General features: G+C 48.2%; 1 protein-coding gene across 1 annotated transcript; it reads left to right on the forward strand.

The window, feature by feature from the left end:
- Positions 1-3,985: 3,985 nt before the first annotated feature.
- On the forward strand, positions 3,986-18,917 carry RGCC (regulator of cell cycle). The gene is made up of 5 exons (XM_061133079.1): positions 3,986-4,218; positions 4,751-4,936; positions 14,141-14,248; positions 16,777-16,839; positions 18,543-18,917. Exons 1-5 carry the CDS (start codon positions 4,170-4,172, stop codon positions 18,548-18,550), a joined length of 414 nt encoding a protein of 137 aa, XP_060989062.1. The 5' UTR covers positions 3,986-4,169; the 3' UTR covers positions 18,551-18,917.
- Positions 18,918-27,603: the final 8,686 nt, after the last annotated feature.

The raw sequence follows: 27,603 nt of genomic DNA on the forward strand, positions 1-27,603 counted from the left end.
GTGACAGAGAAAGACTGAAACAACCTCGGTGCCCATCAACTTGAGAGTGGGTAAATATACTGTTCTGTAGTCATCCAATAGAATTCTATTTGGCAGACTTAATGAATAAACTAGATCTGTGTGTATCAACTTATGTAAAAACTGTTGAATGAAAACAAAGCATGTTCAGCATTAGTTATGTAAATTTAAAAACCACACAAAGCAATACTATTTTTTTTTTTTTTTTAGTGTAAATATGATTTGGTTGCACAAACATGGATGGAGAGGGTACTTCCCAAATTCATGGTAATGTTGATCTCTTGGGAGGGAGAGGATGGGACTTGGAAGGATGGAAAAGGAGTTTTCAACGGTATCTGCATTCTATTTCTCTTGCCAAGAAATGTTTGAAGCATACGAAAATGTGGTCAATTTACTTACTTACTAGGGAAATATGAATTAAAGTCACAGGAAGAAGAAAAAAGAACCCACAGTAAGATACTAGTACACAGTTACCTCTATGGCTAAAGTGAACAAGTATCATGTATTGACCCAAATATGGAATAACTGGAATTCTCCTACATTGCTGATAGTTCATTCAACTACTTCAGAAAACTCTTTGGCAGTATCTTCAAAAATGAAACATCCACCTATCATGTGATTCTGAAATTCCCTCCTAGATATCAACCCAAGAGAACTGAGCGTTTATGGGCAGCAAAAGAAATGTACGAGCTGTACATAACAGCTTATTTATACTAGCCAGTGATAGAGATCCTCAAGCCATTTTGGTTATTCCATTTCCAGATATATATCCTACAGACAATGATTTTGTATACCAGTAGACAGGTGCAAGAATACTTGTTGTTACATTACATTACAGTAGCGACAACAACATAACAACTCACATCTCTACCAACAGGAGGATGGGTTCGTACTGCAACATGGATGCATCTCATGGTCATACCGTTACACAAAAGAAGTCAGATATAAAGTAATACATACAGTATGATTATAGTTGGCAAGTCATTCCTGGTGGCAGAATTCAGAAGAGGAGTTACTGCTCTGAATAGGAGTTACTTTTGCGGTGTTATTGACTGGAAAATGACATAGAGACCCTTCTGGGATGATGACAAACTATTGTATCTTGATCTGGATAGTAATTACACAGGTGTATATATAGGTTCCCTGGTGGCTCAGATGGTAAAGAATCTGCCTGCAATGCAGGAGACCTAGGTTCGATCCCTGAGGCGGGAAGATCCTCTGGAGAAGGGAAAGGCTACCCACTCCAGTATTCTTGGGCTTGCCAGGTGGCGCTAGTGGTAAAGAATCCACCTGCCAATGCAGGAGATGCAGGAGACACAGGTTTGATCCCTGGATGGGGAAGATCCACGGAGAAGGAAATGGCAACCCACTCCAGTATTCATGCCTGGAAAATCCTATGGACAGAGGAGCCTGGTGGGTACAGTCCATGGGGCCGCAAAGAGTCAGACACGACTGAGGGACCAAGCACGGACTAAGCACATATATAGGCAGGAATTTACCAAACTGTGCACTCAAGATTTGCATACTTTATTGTATATAAGTTACACCTCAAAAAATCTGAAGCAAAAATGACAGGATGTTAACATGTGTTCGTTTTCGGTGGTGGGTACACAGAGTGCTATTATATTTATAATTAGGAAAGAGAGGGAGCAGTAGTCCTCCAGAATGGAAGTGACCCCATCCTAGAGGAGGTGACACTTTGAGTTGAGACCCCTGCCGATCCATCTCCCCAGTGCTTGGGCGAGGGAGTTCCCTTACAGTGGGGTGCAGAGACAACAACAAACCAACCAACTTCTCCTGGCAGAGGTAAGGTGATCCTCACTGTCACTCTCTTAGTAAATTGGCATAGCCACTAAAAAGTGTTCTGTAGGCTCTTGGACCACAAGGAAATCAAACCAGTCAATCCTAAAGGAAATCAACCCTGAATCTTGATTGGAAGGACTGATGCTGAAGTTCCAGTACTTGGGCCACCTGATGTGAAAAGCCAACTCATTTGAAAAGACCCGGATGCTGCGAAAGATTGAGGGCAGGAGGAGAAGGGGATGGCAGAGGATGAGATGGTGGGATGACGTCACTGACTCAAGGGACATGAGTTTGAGCAAGCTCCAGGAGATAGAGAAGGACAGGAAAGCCTGGTGCGCTGCAGTCCATGGGGTCGCAAAGAGTGGACACGACTGAGCAACTGAACAACAACAAGGTTCTCTGAAGATTAGCTTAACAGTTTCTACAGCTGAGAGGGCCTGACCTCCGAGCCATCGCACAAGAGTTGGGCTGGGATGTCCACTGCCCTGCCTCCCAGCCTGGCCAAAAAGGGCGCGAGCCGCTGCATTTGTGAGGCAGCCCCCTTTGCCTCAGCTGCTAGGTGGGCGACTGCTCCTTCCTCCCAGGGCACCCCCCTGTGGGTACCACAGCAAGTCAGAGAGTCTGAGAGAGGGAAAGAGACTTAAAAAAAGTAATGAAAGTGGTGAAAGGAAGAAAAAAGATGTGTACGCTTTGCCGTGTTGCATCAAGAACCTGGGGTAACTGCACTCTTAACTGGAGCCTCTCCCTCCGGTCTGCTCTGCTCTCTACTGGAAGCCCCGATCAGCTCTGAAACCAGACAGACCTGCCTTTCCATCACTAGGTGACTAGCATGCTACTTAAGCGCTCTGTGCCTCAGTTTCCTCTCGTGTAAAACCGAAGCAGTAATTCTACCTCTCAGGGCTGCTGTGGGCCTGAAAAGGGTGCATGCCAAGACCTGCCCAAGGAGGCCTTTGACAACTGGAGTGACACCTCCCTTCCGTCTGAGGCTGGTTTGTGGGCAGACACCCTGGCAGCACCGTCCAATAGGACTCTGAGTGAGGATGGCTTTTAATCACCTGATAGGTGTCCCCAGCAACTAGGGTACTGAATTGTTCCTTTTATTCTCTTCTATTTTAGTTACCTATGGGCTCTCCTGGTGGCTAAGCAATAAAGAATCTACCTGCAATGCAGAAGACAGGGCAGGAGCCCTGGGATTCCATCCCCGAATGCCGAAGATCCCCTGGAAGTGGGCACAGCCACCCCACTCCAGTACTCTTGCCTGGAGAGTCCCATGGACAGAGGAGCCTGGTCGGCTACAGTCCACGGCGTCGCAAAGAGTCAGACACAGCGGAGCAACTAACACACTCAGTTGCTTTACATTTAAGAAGCCACCTGTGCCAAGTGGCTACCGCCTCGGGGCAGGGCAGTGTAGGGCTTTTAGGGTCAGGACGGGTCCCCTGCCAGGCGGCTGGGCGGGGTGGCTCAGTGTGGGCGCTGAGAGGCGCCGGCTTCGCGCTGCATCCACGTAGTAATCTCTTCCCTCGACAAACTCCTACCACGAACACCCAGGACTGCAGTCAGGCCCCGGGCGCCGGGACGGGAACAACTGCAAAACCGTGGACTCTACCGACTTCTGTCCCCCTGTCCCCCTTGCCCTCGGCACTCCGTGCACCCGAAGTCCTCACGGGCCTTGGGAGCAATGGGGAGGGAACGCGCGGGAGGGACCCCTGCGGCTCCCACCTGGGTCAGGGTCTTCCACGGCTCCTGGCTGCTCTATTCTTCGCAACAAGGCCTGCGGGCCAGGCATTTCCCTTTCACAGACGAGGAAACTGAGGCTGGAGGAGCTTAAGGGCACCGGCAGGGAAGCACAGCCGCAAACTCTGTGCTTGGGATTCAGGGGGTGTCGCCAAAGCCACGTCCGTGGGGGCCCGTCGTCAGGGCGCGCGGGGGAAGCGGCGGGTAAATATTTGGGGCTGTAACCCGGGCTCGGGCGACTGGGCGTCACCGCGGTTCCCCGGCGCGCGCGTGGCGAGGGCGGTGCCCGGTGCCCGGGGAGGGGGGACGGGGGCGTCGAGGGGCGGTGGCGGGGACAGACCCGGCGGCCCGGCTCCCGCGGCCCCGCCCCGGCCCGCCCCCGCCCGCGGCTATAAGACGTCGCGGCGGGCGGGCGGCGGCGACCCGGGGAAAGGGAGGGCGAGCGCGCGGTGCCGGCAGCGGCGTGGCTGGAGCGCGGTCGGGCGAGGGGGCGGCCTGAGCGGGACGCTGCCCGGAGAGGGGACGGCCAGAGCGGGACGCACGTCTGCACGACTCCCGTGCCCAGACCTCGCAGGATCCTGGGCCCCCAACGACGCGCGCCGGCGGAGCCCCCCATGAAGCCGCCCGTCGCGCAGGGCAGCCCCGCGGCCGCCGCGGCCGCAGGTGAGTGGCGAGGCGGGGTGGGTCTCCTTAAACCCGGGCCTTGCAGGGGGCTGGGGGCGAAAGAAGCAGGGTCCCGCGTAATCTTTCTCCATTCCTCCCCCTGCCTCCGCTCTGCCACGGCCGGGCTGGGGGACACGTCACGGGCGCATCCTGACTCAGTCCTCCCGCCGACCCCGGGGCCGCGAGCGCGGGGACCGGTCCACCACCAGCCCGCGGGTGGGAAAGAGCTCGGCCTCGCGGCTTAGCGGCGTGACCTTTGATTTGCAACTCCCGGGGGTGGAGACTCAGTTTCTTTCTCTCTAAAATGGGCGCGATGCTAGCGCGCACTTCTGGGGACGGTGGAGAGTCTTGAAAGATAACAGCCAGCGGCCGGCGGCGACCTCCGGCTGCCCCCCCATCTCGACCCTGGCCGGAGCGCAGTCCGCGTGGGCCGGCGACCCTGGGGTACCCCGGGGGCCCCGGCCCGACGCGGGACGGGAGGGTGGCCCGGCGCCCGCCCCCGCCCTCACCCGCGCCCTTCGCCCCTGCGCAGCCCCGGCCTTGGACTCTGCGGACGCGGGGGACCTGACGGACGCGCTATGCGAGTTCGACGCGGTGCTGGCCGACTTCGCGTCGCCCTTCCACGAGCGCCACTTCCACTACGAGGAGCACCTGGAGCGCATGAAGCGGCGCAGCAGCGCCAGCGTCAGCGACAGCAGCGGCTTCAGCGACTCCGAGAGTGAGTGCGGCGCCGCCGCGGAAGCTGTGGCGCCCCGGCCAGTCCGGGCGCCCGGCCCGCGCGGGAGCGCCCTGGGCTCGCGGCTCCGCGTGCTCATCCGGCAAACCGCGGGCGGGGGGGTCCGGCCGAGCGAGCCCCGAAGCCCAGAGCCGTCTCTAGGACTCTGGGAGTCTCCGGGGCCGCAAGGCCGGCAGGGAGCAGACCCCGGAGGGCGGTCTGCGGAAGGCAGGCTGGGCTCCACGCCGCCCGCCGGCAGGTGTCAGGACCCAGGAGGGCCTCCCCAGGGCGCCCTCTCCCCGCTCCTTGCCGCTTTCAGCAGCATCTTCAGAGGATGTGGAGAAAGCGCCACAGGCGTGGGGTCCAGAGCCCCCGGAAGGGCGCAGGATGGACGTATTGGTGAAACCAGAAAAGGTTTCTTAAGCTCCCGTTTTTGGGGTGTTTGAAACGCTTCTTGCACTTTCTCCTGGCCTTGAGCTCCCCCCTCCCCGGAGTTGTTGTTACACTGTCCGCAGTTTTGAAAGAATCCTAGCGCTGCCAAGTCCAAGTCCAAGTATTTAGAGAGTGTCCCTCATCCTTCAGGCAAGTCCATGACGTGAACTGCTGGCTCAGACTCCTGGCCCCACCCTGGTACCCAGTCTGAGGCTGGGGGTGGGGAGGAAGAGGGGAGGTGGAGGGGAAGGGGGAGGGGAGGGGAGGAGGGGAGGGGGGCGTTGGGCGGTAGGGAGCAGATGGAGGCAGAGCTGCTTCCTGCTGACTTTCTCTTGGTGGAGACCACCCCGAGGGTCTGGCTGCCCTAAATCACCTTGTTAAAAAGAGAGACCACTTTTTCCAGGACCTCAAACGTCCTGTAAGGATTATGGATACGTGTTTAGGTGTCAAAGAGCAAATTGGGTGACTTTTCAATCTTCTGTGACTGTCGTTTTTCCCAACCCGGATGACTTACTGTTTTTCAAAGGGTATCTTGAACACTTCAGGATAATTCTTGAGGCTTCATTCCCTAGATGGGTTACCAGCCTGAATATCATTCCCTTTGCTGCCCTTGACTCTGGAAGTAAAAACAATGAGCTTTCCTTGTGATTCCCTTCTTTTGCCATCTGAAGCTTCTCCTTGTTACAGGGCAAAGATACAGTCTTGGACTTACACATGAGCTGTCCTCCTGAAAAGGAATAAAGGGCACTGGTCATCCAGTTCAGGCTTGGAGTCAGAAACTTAAGAGTTCCAGCCTGACTTGCCTTGGCAGCCCTGCCCAAGGGTTAGATCTAATTGCAGCTTTTGAGGTGAAAGGGAATGGAATCATCTGCTGTTAATTTTCCCTTCTGTATGTTTGGACTATGTTGCTAATGACCTGACCGCTTATTTTCAATTTCAAAGGGAAGTTGAAAAAATTTTGAAATTTGTCTCAATGTATGTAGCCAAACTTAAATGTGTCTCCTTCTACTGGGGCACATTCATCAAGTACAAATTCTCTCCCCCGTGGGAAAAAAAGCTGGCACAGTGTGTTCAGGGCTGCTCTCTTGCAAAGAACAGCTCCATTCTAAACCACAGCTGCACTTGGCTAGAATAGGGCCTGAGCTCACTCATTCATGGGTGATTGCAACTCCCTCTGGGTAGGATTTCAGATCTGGGATCCGTTTTCTGGGGGCCTCAAAGAAAAGGCACTCGAAACACATTCTTAACAGCTTCAGGGGAGATTGTTTGGAATGGTCTGTAGTTTTTCTTAGGGTGTGTGGACTTTGTTTTCTGCCTTTGTTGCTAACTGTTAAACTGACCCTTGGTTTGGTGGTTAGAGAAGTAAGCGGAGGGTATGCAGAAGGCTTGGATGACATTAGTCTTTCCTATAAATGGTAGTTTGGCCCTCACGGGGCTGGTTAGAAATAGTCTTGGCAGAAGCGGTGTGTATCTAAATAGTCATTTCTTAAGGATGCATAATACGTGTCTTAATTGCCGCCCAGAATGGATCACAGACATTTGTTATACTCATTTAGCTGTTCAATGCTTTTCTGTGGAAGAGAGTATTTGAGAGAGGTGGATCCTACTGAAATGTAGGGTCTCCCAGCAAAGAGGAGATACCCTAGGATGATGAAAATAAGAGCAGCTCTCTTTTGCCAAGCCTTTTCTGTGATTACTGTTATTATCTATTAGTTCTTACCATTAGCAAGCTCTTTGCTGTGCCTTAAATGTGCTATCTCCTGTGTTCCCTTCCACAGTCCAACAATGCAAGCACTCTTGTCTCCTTTTTTTTCTGATTAAGTAGTGAAACCACTTGGACTGTCTCTAACGTTTTGCTCTGTCACCGTGGTTGGTTGGCTGGTGTGGAAACCAGGTCCTCCTGGATAGACTTGGACAGGGATCACGTGCCTATTTGTCAATCATGGTCATGTTTGAAGGTGTCTCTTTAAGGCTGCGGTCCCCTCACCGGGTCCATGGAGCCCAGGCTGAGCTCTGTTCGGGCCCTGCATGAGGAGTGGGCCTCGGTTTCTCTAGCTGTGAAATGGAAAGGATTCTATTTAATGATGCTATTAGCTACCCACTCCAGTATTCTTGGGTTTCCCTTGTGGCTCAGCTGGTAAAGAATCCGCCTGTAATGTGGGAGACCTGGGTTCGATCCCTGGGTTGGGAAGATCCCCTGGAGAAGGGAAAGGCTGCCCACTCTAGTATTCTGGCCTGGAGAATTCCATAGACCATATAGTCCATGGGTTCGCAAAGAGTAGACATGACTGAGCGACTTTCACTCACTAGAAACATCCATAAGCTCAGGATTAGAAAGAAAATATTTGCCCTGTTTGATGTTTTTAAGAGAACAATAAAATGCACATGCCATGATGTGTCACATAGGCCAGATACATTTGGGCCAATGTCTTGCACGAACATGTTATGTATGAAGCTCTGAACCTTTGGGACTTTGGTTTTTTGCCCTGCGTTTTACAACTCCATCACTCTGAAGATGTACCCACAGCATTCCTGCTTTTTTGAAGAACCTTTTTTGTTCTCTTAAAAAAATTTAGAGGGAAAGACAAATGTTATATGATATCACTTATATGTGGGATCTAAAAATATAGTACCAATGAACTTATTTACAAAACAGAAACAGACTCCTATGGACATAGGAAGCAAACTAACGGTTACTGTGGGCGGGGGAAGCAGGAGAAGTATAAATTAGGAGTATGGGATTAACAGATACATACTACTGTATATGAAATGGAGAAACAGCAGGATTTATTGTGTAGCACGGGGAACTATATTCCATATCTTGTAATAACCTATAATGGAAAACATTAAAAAAGAATATATATCTGGATCGTTTTGCTGTACACTTGGAACTAATACAATATTGTAAATCAACTATACTTCAATTAAAAAAAAAATAGGTTTCTCACATCCAAAGGAGAAAAACTAGACATTCCTTCTTTTAACCAGAGAAGCAAGTTACTTCCATTGGAGAGAAGAGCAGATGTTTAATAAGGAAATATGTCTTCCTGTTTCTACTTGCAGGGAATCCTCCTAAGACTTGAAGAGGACCAACACAACAATGGCAAGACAACTTCACGTTAGGGGTGGTATTCAAATGAGGGTTGATGAGAATTGTTCTTTTCTTCTAGATTTCGGTTCCAACAGATAACACCAGGCAGTTTCGTGAGAGCAGTTTCAGCTTTAGCAGTGGAAGGCAGCTCGGTTAGGAGCCGGGGCAGTGAGGTTCAAGCCTGATCCTCAGAGATGCTGCAGGCATGATGAACATCTTTGGTTTGAACTTAGCTTGAAAACCCTGTTGTTCTTTCAGTACTTTCAGCACTGTACATGCACATCATGACTTCTCAAATGTGTTCAATAACATTTTAACTCATCATATACTAAATTTTAACCAAAGTGTTAATTTATGATTCCACGGATTGATTTTACAGGAAGTTTCTAATATTAACTGGCACTTTAAAAGGTGATATAAACTCACATCTTTGATGGATTGGAAGTTCCTTTTTCCTTTTGAGGGGGGGAGTTTTTTGCCTCTTAACAGAAAAGGTCCAAAGTCTACTCTGTATGCTGGGGCTTTTATGATTCTGTTGGGCCATTGGAGGGAATGAGGAATTGGCTTCTTTAGCTTGTGCAAAAGCTATATTGTCTGTATTTCTTTGCCTCGACTGTTCTAGCTTGGCTCTGGGAGAGAGGACCTGGGGGGCATGTGTGACAGGTAGCCTATTAGCTGATCTGATGTAAGAGCCACTGAGGTCAAAACTTGACCTTGTTCAAGCCGACAGGGAATGAGGGGTTAGGGGCCCTCGGGGTGTCCTGGTGTGTGCTAGGAATTCCAGGCAGGTAACAAGTGTCACTGGTGGACGTGTATGCATGTGTATGCTTAGTCGCTTCAGTCACGTCTGACTCTTTGTGACCTTATGGACTGTGGCTTGCCAGGCTCCTCTGTCTGTAGGATTCTCCAGGCAAGAATACTGGAGTGAGTTGCTGTGCCCTCCTCCAGGGGATCTTCCCGACCCAGGGGAGATCTGTGGCTCTCCTGTGGTCTCCTGTGGCTCCTGCATTGCAAGCATAGTCTTTATCACTGAGCCACCTGGGAACTCCATCACTGGTGGGCACCTGGAGGCATATGGAGGGACCGAGCAGTCCCAGAAGAGAAGCTGGAACAATAGTGGTGAAATTGAGAAACGATTTCTTATTCTCTCAGTGCAGCTGTTGGAATTTAGATTTTGAGTGGGAGAGTTGACCCCCCCTGCCCCGCCCCGCACATACCATTCCCTGTGGCGAAAGGGAAACAGGTCCAAGGCTTTCTTTTTCTCAGTTAATTACTATGGTTTGCTTGCCTGAAACATGTGGGATTGTTCTATATTTACAGGAGCTCCGGGCCACGGTTACTGTCTGTGGTTTTCCTTCCCTCTGGAGTAACACACGCTGGTACCAACCCCCAAATTGCCTTTCTCCCCGCCCCCAAATGGAAAAAAAACCACATCTACCTTTTAAACAAGTCTTTGTTTTTGTACCCAAGTTTTCCAAGCTTTGTGGGCATTTCTATGGTTAAGATGTTAGAATATTTAATATGCTCACATTTCTTTTGATGATGTCTTAGCAAACTTGCTCCCTGAATTGGAGGTTCCTGGCTTCAGTGTGTCAAGTTGACTTGCCAAGGACATTTCTGCTGGGACTGCAGAGCTGATGGCGGTAGATGTTGTAAGGCCCTGCAATATCTAGTCTTGCCACCTGCCAGGTCCCCAGATCATCACTGCTGTGTGTCCTTATTAATGGCAGCGACTGATGCCGGGTGGGGCAATAATACATTACTATGCTATCAGCCAGCAACACATTGCTGTCCCTTGTCAGACTAACTGGCTGTTATTTTGCAAGAAATCGAGTTCTAGGGGGGTGAAAAGAACAGGAAGGCAGGCTTTGCTTCCCTTTTAATTTACACCTAGCGTGCAGTCTTATTCACTGTGGAATGAAATTTTATTGGATAAAGGGTTAAGAGAGGTTGGATTACTTCTGTGTTGGTGGGTTTGTTCTTGGGAGGTTTGTTCTAGGGCTCCTCTGAAGACAAAATTTTTTTCTTAAGAATTTTGCAACTCTCTAAAGAAGAGGAAGAAGCTTGGCCCCAGAATCTGGAGTCTTATTATTCCCTATGGTGACCTTTCTTCTGAGCATGCCTTCCTCCAGTTTTTTGAAAAAATAAAGCCTGCAAACCATGGGCAGCACACGGAGCTTGTGGGTTTCTTATCCCCCTTTCTTAAGAGAAGAAACTGCAGCTCCGAGATGAAGTGACTTGCACAGGGTCACACGGCCTTGGTCCCGCACAGCTCTAGGGGGACAGCTTCTGCTGGACCCCGAGGAGTTTGGGGGCTCTTAAGATTGTTGTGGTTCTTATTTTCATGAATCGTGTGTAGAGAGCGTGACCACAGAGTGGAACTGAACCATGGAGAAGTTTGCCTCAAGGATGCTGGGACTGTTTCCTCTTAATGGTTGAACATCTTGGAGCCTGGAGTCAGGGCTGGCCTGAATTGTGCACTGAGCATCCAGGTGTATCCGTGAGCTGGTGTGTGAGAACGTGTGTGAGAGTGTGTGTGGGTGTTTGAGTCTGGGGGTGTGAGAGGCGAGCAGAAGTGGGCACATGCTGTGTTGGCCAGCCTCCCTGTGTGTGTCTATATCTATAGATACTGTAAATAAATATTGTAACTAGGATTTTTTTCCCCCTCCGTCTCATTGTGAGAGTAGCCTGAGCTCATTATCAGTAAGAGGCAACTCCTGATTATTTGAAAAGTTGGCTCAGTAGTTTGCAGCTGAATTTGCCAGTCAAGGAACAGTCAGCTTGTCTGTATATTTTCTGAGGTTGAGGAAAATACTTAGATCAAAAAGGAATTTAAGCCCCAGGTTCTAAAGGGTGAACGGTGAGCCGTGGTGGTGTCCTGGTACAGTGTGACCCTGCAGGGTCCCCAAAACCAACCGAGTTGCCCGAGGAGTCATGAATCCTCACCGGATTCCTGTTTCCTACCATTTTGCAGGGACCGTCTCCACGTCTAGTTCATTACTTTCTCCCAAACTCAGTAGCACTTGGTCTACTTGTGTGTGAGGCAAACAAATGTGTGTGTGTGTTTTCCAGCCCCCAAGGGGTAAGTATATGTCGCTGTAAAATGCTGGGGAGTGGGGGCAGAACAGAGGTGAGGTCCAGGGCCAGGGTCCTGGTGCAGGACGGGGCGGGAGGCAGGGGAGTGCCGCTGGCGGGGCCCACTGCCCCCGAGAGGTGGAGGCCAGGGGTGCCGCCCGCAGGGCCCAGGCTAACACTCTGGGTCCGGGAACGGGGCGATGCTCGCGGGGGCCCTTTGGCGCCGAAGGTTCTGTTGCAGAGGCTTGCATGCCTTCCTTCTGGCTCCCGAGTGCGGGCTCGAGGCCCGCCTCCGCTGGGCTCTCTGTGGTTTTCCTGCCCCTCAGGCTCACTTCGCCTTTTCCCCACAAGTCTCTCGGGTTCTATTTGTGGCGATTCCCCTGCCTCTTATGAGGTGACAGGCGGTAACACGACGTGGTGGGTCTGCAGCGAGCACGACCGCCCTCCCGTGTGTGGGGGGAAAAGGGCTTCCCTTGAGAAAACCCGCGTCGCTCCAGAGTGGGGCTCAGCTGACTAGCCAGCGCGAGGGCTTCCCGCTTTGAGTTCAGTGAGTGCGCGTGTCCCGGGAGATAATAACAGAGGCGCCACCAAACAGTGTCCCGTGGGCAAGTGGGACCCGGAGACAGGGCTAAGCCGGCTTGTTTATCACAAGACATCTCAGGCACGTCGGAGTTTCATCAGAGGACCCTCCAAGGGGCGCGGTGTTTCTCAGGGTCCGGGGACCATGCAGTTCTTCTCAAAGGACCACTATTCTGGGAAATACATTTTGGGGGAAATGTAAGCCTAAGAGTCAGAGTTTCAGATCTCAGCAGGTGTTCATCATCAGAGCCCTGAAAAACGACTGTGGTCCTTTTAGGTGGCCCGGACTGGACCTAAGAAGGAAGAATCAACCGTGAGGGTTGTATGTGTTTGGAAAACTGAACGCGATGGGTGTGTCAGCCAGGAAGACAAGACGGCCTGGGACCATCTCCTCGGGGCCGTGGGGGACCTGTGAGGGGCGGTCTTTAGGGATGAAGAGGAATTCTCTTGGGGCCAGAACCCTCTGTTTCTGGAAGCCCTCTTTTATTCTGGGTGTCCCTTTTGTCACGGAGTCCTGTTCCTTTTGAGTTAAGAGGAGCAAAGAAAGATGGTTTTGCCTCCTCCTGAGCTGGAGGTGATTGGATGAAATCGGGTGCGTCCCGAGGAGGACAGGGAGCCTGGCCAGGCCATGGTAGCTCAGCGGCCCTCTTGCACCTGAGCAGCCTTCCCAGAGCTCATCTGCGCTACCCCCGTGCCAGGCTTTGTGTTTTGTTTCAACCAGGAAGGCTGTTCCTCGGTGACCTCAGAGGCCACATCCTGCTTCCACCACCGGCTCTGCCTCTGAGTCTTTGGGTTGGTACGGCTCAGCCAACAGCGCCCTTTCTGGGTTCCCGCCACAGAACTGGGCTGGCTGGGGTTGGTTTCCTCTCCCTTGGCAGGACTCAGAAATAGGATCTTAGAACTTCAGAGCTGGAAGGCACTTTAAGGATCATTAAGTCCACCTTCCCATTTTACAGATGGGTAAGCAAAGGCCCATCTGTAAAATGGGAAGGTGGACTGAGTCATCCTTCAAGTTCATTCTGTAAGCAAACCCACCCCCACCAGCCGCCACCCCCGAAAAGGAAATGGCAATCCACTCCAGTATTCTTGCCTGAAGAATCCCATGGACAGAGGAGCCTGGCGGGCTACAGCCCATGGGGTTGCAAAGAGTCGGACTCAACTGAGTGATCCAGCATACTCACACAAGCAAGAGCCCAGAGACATGGTCTTGTCCCAGGGCTCCCAAATACTCAGTAAGCTGAGATGATTTCCTAGATGCTCAGCTCAGCCTTGCTTCTGGGACCTTGCCTCGATCTTGTCTTCAGGAGCAGGACAATGGAGCCACCAAGTCACCCAACGTGTTTGCAATCCACAGCTTCCAGGAGAAGAAATCTCTGTCTTTGACCCTCTAGCTGATCCCCAGGATACAGGAGCTCAGGAAAAACCATGACAAAGACTCTCTCTTGAGCAGGCAGGGAGGATTATTAAGTAGTGGGATCCAACCTTAACTTTATATTATTTTTTGGGGTTCAGAGGGCAGAAGGGACATTTTTCAGGAAAAATGGTTCCTTGTGTCTCAAATCCCAAGCCACCCCCCGGCCTCCATCAGTCAAGCATTGGCTTAGCTGTCAGACACCTGGGCAGTGGGTGCCCGTGTGTTGCAAAGGAGGCTGGTCTGGTCATGATGGTCCTGTTGACCCTTCTTTTTTTAGGGAAGCAAGGGCCTTTGGTGTGCCTGATTGCAGACACACACGCACACATACACAGGCACACTCTCCTGCCTCAAATTTGGGAGCATAAATATAAAATGGATGTGAATTTGGGCAAACTTCAGGAGATAGTGAGGGACAGGAAAGCCTGGTGAGCTGCAGTCCACCGGGTCGCAAAGAGTCGGACACAAGTTAGCAACTAAACAACAACAAGAACGAATATAAAATCTGGAAATCAATTTTTTTTTTATAACTTTGCTCCCTTTGGAGATAAACCGTTGCTTATCAATAGACCAGGAGACTGAAACCATTTCTAATGAGTTATGTTTTCTTTCCTGAAAGGTGCTGAATCGCTTTATAGGAACAGCTTCAGCTTCAGTGATGAAAAACTGAATTCTCCGACAGACAGCACCCCAGCGCTGCTCTGTCCTTCTGTCCCTGCTCGGAAAGGTAAGTCCACTCGTTAGAATGTGAGTTTTTTTTGCTTCCTTATTCCCTCTCCCCCTCAGCCTCCTCTCTCTTCTGCCTTACCCCTAACCAATCTTGCCCAAATGTACAAAACAAATAGAGAAGACTAGTATCTTCGTACAGTACAATGTGGAGTAGATTTTGTTATTTCTCAGGATTTTGATCGGCATGAAAGTGAAATCGCATACAGGTGGGTGGCAGGGGACGGGTGGCTTAGATGTTAAAGAATCCACCTGAAATGTGGGAAGATCCCATTTCAGTCCCTGGGTCAGGAAGATCCTCTGGACAAGGGAATGGCTACCCACTCCAGAATTCTTGCCTGGAGAATCCCATGGACCGGGGAGCCTGGCGAGCTACAGCCCGTGGGGTCACAAAGAGTCGGACACGACTGAGCGACTAACACTTTCACTTTTTTATTTCAGGAAACCATGTAGAGAAACCATGGGAGAAAGAAAACATGTAGACTCTAGATTTTGTTTTCTCTTGTGTGTTGTTATCAATTCAGTGCTAAATGACAGTGTTCTCCTAGACTGGCTGGTTATAGAATGTAAAACTCAGCAGTTAGGATTTGCAGTAAGTTGGGTTCTTTTTTTTTTAGTTGCATTAACTCTTTAAAGAATGCTCTCAGATGACCAATTTAGCAATTAAATGGGGTCATCATTATGAAACAAGTGATGATCTAACATAATTCAAAATAGCGGCTCCAGCCTGCCTCTACTGTGATATTAATAGACAAAAAATTTTTTAAAGATGCATGAGCAGTTTCTTATATTTTGGAGCTAGTAAATTGTCTCCAGCCAGAGAGCTGAATGTTCTATTGGGCAAGTGCCCTTTGAAAACAAAAGGAGTTTTTTTCTGCTTAAGAAACGTTACACTCGATGAAAATAGTTGCAGAATGCAATAAAAATGGAACATAGTTAAAAAGAAATATGAAGATTTCATCATTTTCTCACTCAGGCAGGAGGGCAGAATTTCGCCCTTTTTCAAAAGAGACATTTTAAAGTTCTCCTCCCCACATAGCGGTGCTAGCAGCCCCTGGGAATTCTGCCGTTGTCCAGCCCTCCGTCTGTAATGGATCTGTTGAATTGAGAGAGACAGAACAGTCTAGAAAGTGGCTTAAAACATGTCCAGATTTGCTACCTGATCCTCTAGAGGTAGAAATTAAAGAGGGGGGGAAAAAGCCCTAGTGGCAAATTGACTTTAAAAGCTAAAAACAGTGAGTTATTTGTAGCCAGCTTCCCAGGTGGTGCAGTGGTGAAGAATCCGCCTGCCAAGGCAGGAGACACAAGAGACGTGGGTTCGATCCCTCGGTCGGGAAGATCCTCTGGAGAAGGGGATGGCAGCCCACTCCAGTGTTCTTGCCTGGGAAGTCCTTTGGATGTAGGGGTCTGGTGGGCTCAGTCCATGGGATCGCGAAGAATCGGAGACGACTGAGCAGGAGCATGTACTGCTTGAGGGGGCTAATTAATAAAGACGTGCATTCAGAGAAGGCATGAGTGGTGAGCTCTAGAGAAAAAATAAGACAGGCAGAAAGAAGGACAAGTCTTAGGATGCAGATGGAACAGAATCACGATGGGGCCTCGTTACCCTGTGTTGACGGCTGCGTGGCATGAGGCCGCCCAGACCCAGGAGCCTCCTGCCGCCTTCTCTGTATCATCTTGACAAGGAGCAGAAGCGCTTAGTTAATTCCACCCTGGGGGCACCACGTGGGCTGAAGTATTGCCCTGGAGTGATAGTGTGAACAAGACTGCGTCAGAGAAGTTGAGCTGGAATTAGGGACTCTGGGTGTGCATTCCACACGCTGCTTCCCAAATACTTTGGCTGGTAGCTCAGATCCTACACAATTGAAGAGTTAAAACTTTTCATCTTCCTTCCCTGTCCCTGTCTCACTCTGGCTTTCAACTTTGTTTTTACTTTTGTTTATTTCTGGCTGTGCTGGGCCTTCGTTGCTACACATAGGCTCCCTCGGTTTGGGGAGCAGGGGGGTTACTCTCCAGTCATGCTGCAGGGGCTTCTCGTTGTAGGGGCTTCTCCTGTTGTGAAGCAGGGGCTCTAGGGACGCGGGCTTCAGTGGTTCTGGCTCGTGGGCTCCAGGGCCCGGGCTCGTAGCTGTGGCACACAGGCTTAGTTGCTCCACGGCATGTGGGATCTTTGTGGACCAGGGATCCACTTGTCCCCTGCATTGGGAGGCGGATTCTTAATCACCGGACCACACGGAAGCCTCCACCTCCCAGCTTTTAAAGTAGTGAAGAGAGTTACTTCTTCCAGGCTGCTGGACCATGGTTGGGGGGTGGGGGATGATGAACTACAAAACCCAGAAAGAAACATCTTCAGAAAAAGCTTCTGAGTTTTCTGTAAGTGAACATTGGAGCAACCACTTAGAGCTGGTACAGGACACTATTTAATAAAATCTCAGAAGACAGAGAGATGGGGGGTCATATAATTCTGGAAAAGTCGAATTCATCAGCTGTCTTGAATATAGAAACTGAACCTGAACTCTTGTTTTTCAGCCAAACTTGGAGATACGAAAGAGCTAGAAGACTTTATTGCTGATCTCGACAGAACCTTAGCAAGTGAGTACATGCCTGGTAGTTTAAAAAAAAAGAATCAAACAAAACCAACCAGCACCTCTGATAAAGTGCAGTAATGTTTACCAGCTTGCCTGTGGCAGGAAGTTACATCATTAGGTGTTTTTAGGTTCAGAAACAGGACCCTAGTGGCTCAGAAAGAAATCCTGAGGATAAGCTGGCATTGATGTTGACTGCCTTTTCAACCAGGGAGAACTGGCCCCCAGCAAACAATGGCATCTTGTTTGAGAAGTGGAGAGTTAAGTAGTAGTTAGAGTGATTGCAGCCTTCCCAGCATGGTGGCCTGCCAGGCTCTTCAGAAAAGAAATCAGCTTATTGACCACCAAGTATTATACTGACTAATAGAGCTGACTCATCGGAAAAGCCCCTGATGCTGGGAAAGACTGAAGGCAAAAGGAGAAGGAGGTGGCAGAGGATGAGATGGTTAGCTAGCATTACTGACTCAGTGGACATGAATTTGAGCAAACTAAGGGAGAGAGTGGAGGAAAAGGAGCCTGGTGGTCTCCATGGGGTGGAAAAGAGTCAGACACGACCTAGCGACTGAAGATCATTATACTGACAGTGCAGAGGGTTCAATCTCAGGGGCCAGAGAAAACTTCACACGTTAGATCCAGGGGTTTGATCTGACTTCTAGAGGGCTGGGTTCCCAAAGAGAGAATTGGCTTGGCGAGACCTTATAACCAAAGACCCACACCAGTTACCAAAAGACCTGGATGAGGTACGTGGTACCCTGTTTCCCATTTGGCAGTTACACTAATGGCACCCCATTCTCTGTGACCAAAATTTTTGAGAACCGAGGGTATCAGATCATAATTGCCATGGGGGTGCCTGGAAGAAAGGACCCTGAGAATCAATCCACACCTTCTATTTCCAAAGAACAGGATTACAAGTGCCAGAAGGGTCAGCTGGAGTTTCCTGGATGACAGTTTCCACAACTTACCCTTGGGGGGCCTTGTTCAGTGACAGAGCAGCCCTGGAGAATTTCATCCTAGCCCCTTTCATTTTACAATGAAAGAGTCAGTTTTCCATATTTTATGCTGTGCTATGCTAAATAGCTGGATAGGATCTGAAAAAATAGATCCAAAGCTGGTTACTTAAAAAGAATTCTGTTCTTAAACAAGGTTTCAGACAGACCTACCTAATATTAGGTGGAAAGTTCTTCTGCAGTTTCTGTTTACTAGAAGACTTTATCACCCATACTGTCCTCCATCAGAAGACCAAGGTCTGTTCTGACAGAGATGATTGTAATTGCAACACAGTTTGTGTTAGACCCGTGGGACAAGCTTGTTGACTTCATGAAAATTGCAGCAGGCTGCCCAGTCATACCAGTTCTTCAGACGTACATTACATGGGAAGCCTGCCATTAAGTTTGGTGCTTGGATGCCTGTTTGAGAGGTGTGCTCTGGTTGAGCATGCATGCCAAGTCGCTTCAGTTGTGTCTGACTCTTCGATCTTATGGACCGTAGCCCGTCAGGCTCCTCTGTGCATGGGATTCTCCAGGCAACAATACTGATGTGGATTGCCATGCCCTCTTCCAGGGGATCTTCCCAACCCGGGAATCGAACCTGTATCTCTTAGTCTCCTGCATTGGCATTCTTTACCACTAGTGCTACCTAGGAAGCCCATGGTTAAGCATGGGAATTGTCAACTTTCGAGAGTGGATCACCTTCTCTGTCTTCTATTGACAGGTATGTGAAACAAGAAGTTCTGGGTCCTTTCATTCTTAAGGGAGAAGTTTCAGAAAGCTCGGAGGACCTGATAAAATCAGCTACAGAATATGCTGCTGGAGGGGGCAGAGATGTTGCTCACCCACTACCAGGCTTGTCCTAAAAATACCTTTGGGCTCATCTCTGGGCAGGTTAGAGACTGACTTTGTTTACCAGCTTGCAGCGTATTAGAGCAGATGACTCATGCTAATGTTGTATTTCCTCTTAAAACATAGCTTCTCTGTAATTTAAAATGCTTTTATGAAAATATTTGTAATTAATTATATATAGTCGGAAACAGTAATATGCTTTCCCCATTATAATATATTTTTGTATGCAAATAAAGTTTGAACTGGAGTCTGTCTTTTGGAAGCCGTCTTTTTTTTTTTTTTTCCTCTTGATTTCTTTCAATGTATTTCCATCCAGGTAGTATTCAAGTGGAAATAACATCCCTCTTGACTTCTAATGGGGACTCTGGGTGCTGCCACATTGCACTAGGCAGTAGGATGATTAGTGAGAGAAAGTGTTACTTTGAAGCTCATTCGGCACTCTAAAGGGAAATTCTGGCATATGGTTGATGGGAAATTTTAATTTGAGCATTGTGGGTTTTTTTTTTTTAAGCTTTTTATTTTGTGCTGGGGTGTAGCCAATGAACAATGTTGCAAGAGTTTCAGGTGAACAGCCAAGAGACTCAGCCACAAGTAAACATGTATCCACTCTTCTCCAGACTTCCCTGCCATCCAGGCCCCCACACAGCACTGAACAGAGCCCCCTGTGCTACACGGGAGGACCTTGGTGGTCCTCTGTTTTAAACACAGCAGTGCGTGTATGTCCAGCCCAAACTCCCTATCTCCTGCCTCCATCCTGGGAGGATTGTGGTTTTGATGGAAGTTGGGTTTCTCTTCTCTGTTCTCCCCATTTCTTAAAACCTTTTTGTTGCCATGGGCGCTCCCTTCAATTAAGGGAAATACTAGGTGCACTAGGAATCCAGGGCAGGTTGGGGCAGCTGGAGGATTTATAAATGGCGGTGCTCGCGTAAGACCAGTGTGCTGAGGCGGATTTGATGTGCTGGTCTGGGTGCTAACGTCCAGGAGCCGGGAGCTGGAGGGGTCCCAGGGGAACCAGGGGGTCCAGATGCAGGGTCTCCCATGGGGTGGGCTTGTTTGTAGAAGCCAGTAACCCCACCTCCCACCCCCTGCCTGCCTTTTATGGGGGATGGGGCGAGGCATGAAAACAGGCAAGTCCATAGTTTTCCTGTCTGCTTTTCTACCCTTAAAACATCTGAAATAACCAGGCATTACTTTGACACGCAGAATCAAGTTATGCAAAAACTCCAATCCTTATGTTCCTGTAGAACACAAATCCAAAACATAAGTACTTCTAATTTTCCATAAGGCCTTATGACTATTGATATTTTCAAAAGATAACTACTAATTTGATCTGTTTTTTAGGGCATTGGCAAACTAAATTGCCTTTTCTTTAAAACTTTTCTTTTCCCCAAACTTCTGGGAAACCTTTTAGGTTGAACCCAAATATTTTCTGTAATTCTTTTTTTTTCTAGTTTTTAATTTTTTAGAAAACTTTATTTTATACTGGAGTATAGCTGATTAACAGTGTTGTGACAGTTTTGGGTGGACAGCAAAGGAACTCAGTCATACATATACATGTATCCATTCTCCCCCAAACTCCCCTCCCATCCAGGTTCTTTATTTCTTTATTGAGATATAATTTACATACTTGAACGTTCATCCTTTTAAAGTGTACAATTCAGTAGGTTTAAATTTTTTAGCCATGCTTTCTGGCTTGAAGGATCTTGGTTTCCAGACCAGGAATTGAACCTACACCCTCAGCAGTGAAATCGCAGAGTCCTAACCACTGGACCATCAGAGATATCCCGCTTCAGTGGCTTTTAGTACCTGTGTTCACGGAGTTGTGCAGCCATCCCTGTCTAACTCTCTGTGGATTTGTCTATTCTGGATATTTCATACAAATGGAATCATACACACAGCGTTTTGTTTCTGCATTCTTTTCTTTACAAATTGTTTTCATGGTTCATCCATGTTGTATGTGCATCAGTACTTCATTCCTTTTTATGACTGACTAATAGTCCACTGTATGGACATACCATATTTGTTTATCCATTTATTAGTTGAGGGACATTTGGGTTATTTCTACTTTTCGGCTAGTGAATATTGCTCTTATGAATATTCATGTATAAACTTTTGTGTGGATATATGTTTTAATTTATTTTGGGTATATAACTAGGATCAGAATTGCTAGGCCGTAAGATAACCCTATGCTAAACTTTTTGAGGAATTGCGACTTTCCACAGCTGCACCATTTTACATTCCCACCAGCAACGTATGAGGGCTGCAACTTCTCTACACCCTTGGCAACCCTTGTTGTTGTTCATCTTTTTGAATGTAGCCAGCTGAGTGGGTGTAAAGTGGTATCTTTTTGTGGTTTTCATTTGCATTTCCCTGATGACTAATGATCTTGAACATCTATTTATGTTTTTATTGGCCATTTGCATATCTTCTTTGGAGGATTATCTGTTTACAGCCTTTGCCCATTTTTAAATGTTGTTGTTCAGTCACTCAGACGTGTCCGACTCTTTGTGACCCCATGGATTGCAGCACGCCAGGCCTCCCTGTCCATCACCATCTCCTGGAGTTTGCTCAAATTCATGTCCACTGAGTCGGTGATGCCGTCCAGCCATCTCATCCTCTGTTGTCCCCTTCTCCTCCTGCCTTCAACCTTTCCCAGCATCAGAGTATTTTCTAATGAGTTGGCTCCTCCCATCAGGTGGCCAAAGTATTGGAGTTTCAGCTTCAGCATCAGCCCTTCCAATGAATATTCAGGACTGATTTCCTTTAGGATGGACTGGTTGGATCTCCTTGAAATCCAAGGGACTCTCAACAGTGTTCTTTATTATTGTTGAGCTGTAGGAGCTTTCTATGTATTCTGTATACAAATCCTTTATCAGACATATGATTTGAAAATAACTTCTTCTATTTTGCAGGTTGTCTTTTCACTTTTTTATTAGTGACCTTTGAGGCACTAATTTTATTCCACTGCTTTTGTTTATTTATTTTTATTTTTATTGGAGTACAGTTGCTTTCCAATGTTGTGTTAATTTCTACTGTACAGCAAAGTGAACCAGCCATTTGTATACATATATCTATCCCCTCTTTTTTGGATTTCCTTTCCATTTAGGTCACCACAGAGCATTGGGTGGAGTTTCCTGAAGCACTAAATTTTGATGAAGTCCATTTTATCTATTTTTTTCTTTTGTCACTTGTCAAAAGTCCACTTTTGGTGTCATATCTAACCATTGCCTAATTAAAGATGACAGAGTTATTCATATATTCTCTTTTAAGAGTTCCATAAGATTATACGAATCTTACATTTAGGTATTTGGTCACCTTTGGTTTAATTTTGTATGTGATATGAGGGAGGTATCCAGCTCCACTCTTTTGCATGTAGACATCCAGTTGTCGTATCCTTATTTATTGAAAAGACTATGTTTTCCCCCTTGAATTATGTTGATACTCTTGTTAAAAATCAGTTGGTCATATGTGTATGGGTTTGTTTCTGGGCTCTCAATTCTGTTCCAGGGATTTCTGTATCTCTTTTTATTTCCTGTACCACACAGTCTTGATAACTATAGCTTTGTAGTAAGTTTTTAAATCAGAAAGTTTAAGTCCTTCATCTTTGTTCTCTGCATGATTATATTGGCTATTCTGAGTTCCGTGCATTTTCAGATAAATTTTAGGTTGAGTTTGTCAACTTCTGTCACAAAGGCGGTTGAGTTTCTCATAGAGATGGTATCGAATCTGTGTGTCAATTTGGGAAGTATCGCCATCTTAGCAACACCAAGTCTTCCTTCCAATTCACGAGCATGAAACGCCCTTCGGTTTATTTATGTCTCTTCATTTCTCTCAACTGTGTTTGTGCCTTTCAGCGTGTGACTCTTGCACTTCTTTCATCAAATTTCTTTCTATTCTTTAAAAAAAATGATTTACTTATTTGACTGTACCAGATCTTAGTATCAGCATGTGGGATCTTCCTTGGGGCATGTTAGATCCCTTTTTTCAGTTGTGACATGTGGGATCTAGTTCCCTGACCAGGGATTGAACCCGGGCCACTTGCTTTGGGAGTGCGGAGTCCAGCCACTGGACCACTAGGGAGTCCCTGTCAAATTTACTTCTAAGCATTCCTTTTGATGCTATTGTAAGCAGAATTGTTTTCTTAATTTTATTTTCAGCTTATTCCTTGCTAGGGTATAAAAATACCCTTGATTTTTGTCTATTGATTTTGCTTTCTATACTTATTTATTAGTTCCAATAAGGTTTTGCGTGTGTATGTGTGTGGGGAGTTCTATATACAAAATCATAGCATTTGCAAATGGAAATAGTTTTACTTCTTCCTTTCCAATCTGAATGCCTTTTACATTCTTTCTGTTGCATCACTGCCCTGGCTGGAACTTTCAGTACAATATTGAAAATAAGTGGTGAGAGGGACATCCTAGTTTTGTTTCTGATCTTAGAGGAAAGTTATCAATCTTTCACCACTAAGTATTATGTAAGCTGTGGGAATATTTTCCTTTTTCATCAGATGAGCCCTTGTTTTTTATTTTTTAACATAATTTTCCCATTACCTGGAACTGTTTCTGTTTCATACTTGGGAATCTTTATCTGCTTTGATAAATCTTCTCCCCCATCCCCAACTCCCACTGGGACACCAGTGGTTGTTCACTGTCCCTATACCTTCTTATTACTAGCCTCTTCAGGATTTGAGGCTCTACCTCATTGGGCAGGTCTTTCTTTATGGTCTCCTGGAACCTGGATGCCCAGAGTTAGACATGCAGGGTATGGAGCTTTGTGGCCTTTTGAGAGGATAAGATCAGTGGTTTGGAGACAAGAAGTGGATTCCTTTAGAAAAGTGTTGGAAGAAGGATTGTTTGCACTCTAACCTCTGTTAGGCGAGTAACTGGGGACAAACAGGCTGTGGGCTGAGTCACAGCTTGGAGTTCTGGGAGTATTGAAAAAAGTGTTTTCCGTGTTTCCCAAGATGCATTTCAAAGAGCACATTCCTAAGCTGTTTTGAAGACTAGGTATTAAGGTCATGTACTTGAAAAGTGCTGCATGTACTTCACTTAGAGATTTATTATGCACATAAATTACTTAGGGTTCAGTCTAAGGTGATGGATCAGAAAGTCCCGAATATAGTGACTTAAACAAGATGAGACTTTCTTTTTCACTAACAGCCCAGAGGTGAGCAGTACAAGGCTGGGTGAGTGGTTCTCTGGTTCAAAGTGGCTGCTCTTGCTCCTGACATCACATTTCATTCCAGCCAGCACAAAAGAGAGCAAGTCAAGACAGGCTTATTACTTTCAATGATGTGACTAGAGGTGACACAAATTACTTCTGCTCACACTTGCTAGTCCAGATCTTAGTCAGATAGTCAGTCATTCCCAGCTGCAACAGAGGCTAGGAGAAAAAGTCTCTTGCTGGGCAGATGAGTGTTCAACCAAAATTTGAGGGTTCTGGAATTCCCTGGCAGTCCATTTAGGACTCCACGCTCTTACTTCTGAAGGCCTGGGTTCAATCCCTGGTTGGGGAACTAAGATCCCACAAGCCAGCCACAAGTCATGGCCTAAAAAATAAAGTTTAAAAAAATAATAAAAATAAAATTTGTGGGTTATGTTATTAAAGAAAGAGAGGATGGGTACTGGAGGATAACTATTCATTTCTGCCACATAAAGTCAAAGGCTTTGAGAAATCCTGCAGCCAAAAGACTTGTGTGTGTGTGAAAAAGCTACCAACAATTCACAGCCATAATCCATTAGCATTCTTTGGAACGAGCCTTGGGAAATGCCATTGTAGGGAATCTCATTCCACCGGGTTCTATTGAACTCCACTTCCTCCAAGACCTGCATGCCTACAGCATGGCCTTTGCAAACTGCTTGAGTGTTCCATGGAGAGTGTCAGCCAGTGGACTTTTCTGGAACAGAATAAGACCAGATTCTGAGGATGCAGAGTTGGTAGGATGTGACAGGTATGTTGTTGGGTTTGGGAATTTTCTGTTTGAACTTCTGGGAGGGATCACTAAAGCAAAACAAAACAAAAAACATGACACACACCCAAAGTGAGAGGATCCAGTACCAGCTCACATGTCCACACACCAGCCAGCCTCCGGGGCGGGACGGAGGAGCCCGATGACCTGTCTCCTTGAGGAATTATGACCCCGGCGGGCTGCATCGGCACCTCTGCCCCAAGTGTGAAGAGGGACGTCTGAGCTGAGGGGCAGGAGGTGGTGATGGGTGGTCTGTTGATAATCAGTGGAGTGGGGACCCTGAGGATAGAATGTGCAGAAACCTCCTCTGGGATGGGTTGGAGAAAGTACGGGCTTTCAAACTAGACCATCTTAAAATCCTACCTTGCCATCCTGTATCCGACTGATCTCCGGCACAGACGTTTTATTTCCTCACTTATAAAATCAGGATGTGAGTCCTTATTTTCTGGGTCACTGTGAAGACCAAATGGAGATGATGTAAAGCCTCTTCCTCCTCCTCATAACACAAGGACATTGGGTTCCTGTACTCAAGGCAAAATTAAGAATCACGGAGGCTCAGATGGTAAAGATGGAGAAGGAAACGGCAACCCACTGCAGTATTCTTGCCTGGAGAATCCCATGGACAGAGGAGCCTGCTGGGCTACCACCTATGGGATGTCACAGAGTCGGACAGGACTGAAGCGACTTAGCAGCAGCAGCAGATGGTAAAAAATCTGCCTGCAATGCAGGAGACCCAGATTCAATCCCTGGGTTGGAAAGATCCCCTGAAGAAGGGAATGGCTATCCACTCCAGTGTTCTCGCCTGGAGAATTTCACGGGCAGAGGAGCCTGGTGGGCCCCCGTCCACGGGGTCACAGAGTCGGACAGACTGAGTGGCTGACACGCACAACACGCACGTGGTCGTCACGGGGCAGTTCTAACCCGCTCGGCCTCAGCTGAGTGAAGGACGCCACAGTGTCTGCTGAGCCCAGAGGGAGCGGGGAGGGAAAGAGCACCAAACGCAGGGCCGGGAGGGGCCGAAGCCCCGTCCCGTGGTGGCCGGTTCTCGGCCCCTCTCTGGGGCCCGCTTCCTCCAGGTCAAACCCAGGCAGGGGACTGACGTTCGAGAGGCTCCCCCGCCCCTGTAGTTGAGTGGGCTCTGGTCCTGACCTTAGACCTACGGCTCCTCTCTGAAAAGCAGATGGGGTATTTTTGGCTTCTCTGTATGTGTTTCTTCCACACCCTTCTCCAAAATGTTTTCCTGTGCTAATTTATTTGGCTAAGGAGGTTTGTGGTGAGAGACACCAAACAGGAAATAGCTGTCATAGCTGCTGTCTGCAACGTTTGTTTTTTTAAGGCTTTCTCCTGTCTAGCTCACCTTCTTGTGTCGCTCGGTATTGATTGACGGGCAGGGTAAGTGGAAGGGGAAAGGGAAACACATTTTTAGAAGGGAACGTTTTCCTTCTAGTTCAAAGTTTACTGAAGGGTAAGGATTATTATGCACCATGGCAGGATTAGGTGACTCCTTTCCACCACAGGGCCTTTGTGCATGTAACTCCCTCTGCCTGGAATGCCTGCTCTTCTGGTTTTTTGGTTAGTTCTGCTTCTTTAGGGTCAGCTCGAGCATCACTTGCTCAGAAGGCCTTCTTGGCCCCCAGTCTAGGTTGGTCCTTGGTGCTCTTCTCATAGTGCCCTCCTCAAGTGCACTCATCTTGGTTTACAATGACATGTTCACTTGGGTGATTTCTTTTTCATAGGTTTTTTAAGATGCATTTTTTTGCCGCACCTCTCAGCCAGGTGGGTTCCCTGACCAGGGATCGAACCCATGACCCTGCATTGGAAGTACAGAGTCTTAACCACTGAACTGCCAAGAGAGTCCCTGGGTGATTTTTTTAGGTTAATTTCTCTCCTCTCTCTTACAAGCGGGCCACAAGCCCCACGAACGCAGGGACCATCCCTAGCTTGGCACGCCATGTGCTCCAGCACACAGCATGGCCCCGGGCACACGGGGAGTGCTCAGTTCGCTTCTGTTGGCTGAGTGAGTGAGACGTCTCACCTCTCACAGGCAGGCAGGCGGGCTGGGCATGACAGTGTCTAGGGTGTGTGTTCACCTAGTCCCCTCTGCTTCATCACTGGACCACCGTCCTCTTGCATGTCACTTCTGCCTTCCCTTCTCTAGGGCCTCGCTCTCATCCTCCCAAAGCATCTGAAACATTAACCCAAGGCCAAGACTGGTGCCAGGGGCCCAGTAGACTCCTTTCTCCAGCTCCTTATGGTATACCGGGGGAGAAGAGATGTCTGAAGACAGAGAACTTTGAGGCCAGAAGGAATGAATCTCTAACGGGGGATCCTCAGCCACCATGATTGGCAGTCGGGGGAAGAGGAGCCCTTCTTAGCCACTCCAGGGAGATGATGTCTGATGCTAGGCTGACTCTGACCCTGACACAATATTTACCTTTTCCTAGAGCTCGGATTCTAAAGTCAGAGAAGTCTTCTGAACCCTGTTGCAGCCAGAACGTGGTGTCAGCACACCGTGGGTGTGTGTGAACGTATGTGGTGCATGTGAGCTTGTGTGTACATGCTTTTGGGTTTATGTGTGCATATGTATATATATATGTGTGTGTTTTAATTAAAAGGAAGGAGACACAGACAAAGGCTTCCCAGGTGATGCTAGTGGTAAAGAGCCCACCTGCCAATGCAGGAGACTTGATCCCTGGGTCCAGAAGGTCCCCTGGAGGAGGGCCTGGAAACCCACTCCAGTGTTCTTGCCTGGAGAATCCCATGGACAGAGGAGCCCGGTGGGCTACAGTCCATGGGATCGCAGAGTCAGACACGACTGAAGTGACTTAGCACAAGCACGCATGCACAAAGACAGGAGTCCTGGTGTGGAAGACCCGGAGGAGAGCACAGGGCCCTCAGAGGGTCTGAGGTTGAGTTATTAACAGCACAATCTGTCTCCTGGGCGGGAGCGGCCCTTCCTCTGCTG

This window comes from Dama dama, chromosome 30 (assembly GCF_033118175.1).
Source record: "Dama dama isolate Ldn47 chromosome 30, ASM3311817v1, whole genome shotgun sequence".
NCBI classification, from domain to species: domain Eukaryota; kingdom Metazoa; phylum Chordata; class Mammalia; order Artiodactyla; family Cervidae; genus Dama; species Dama dama.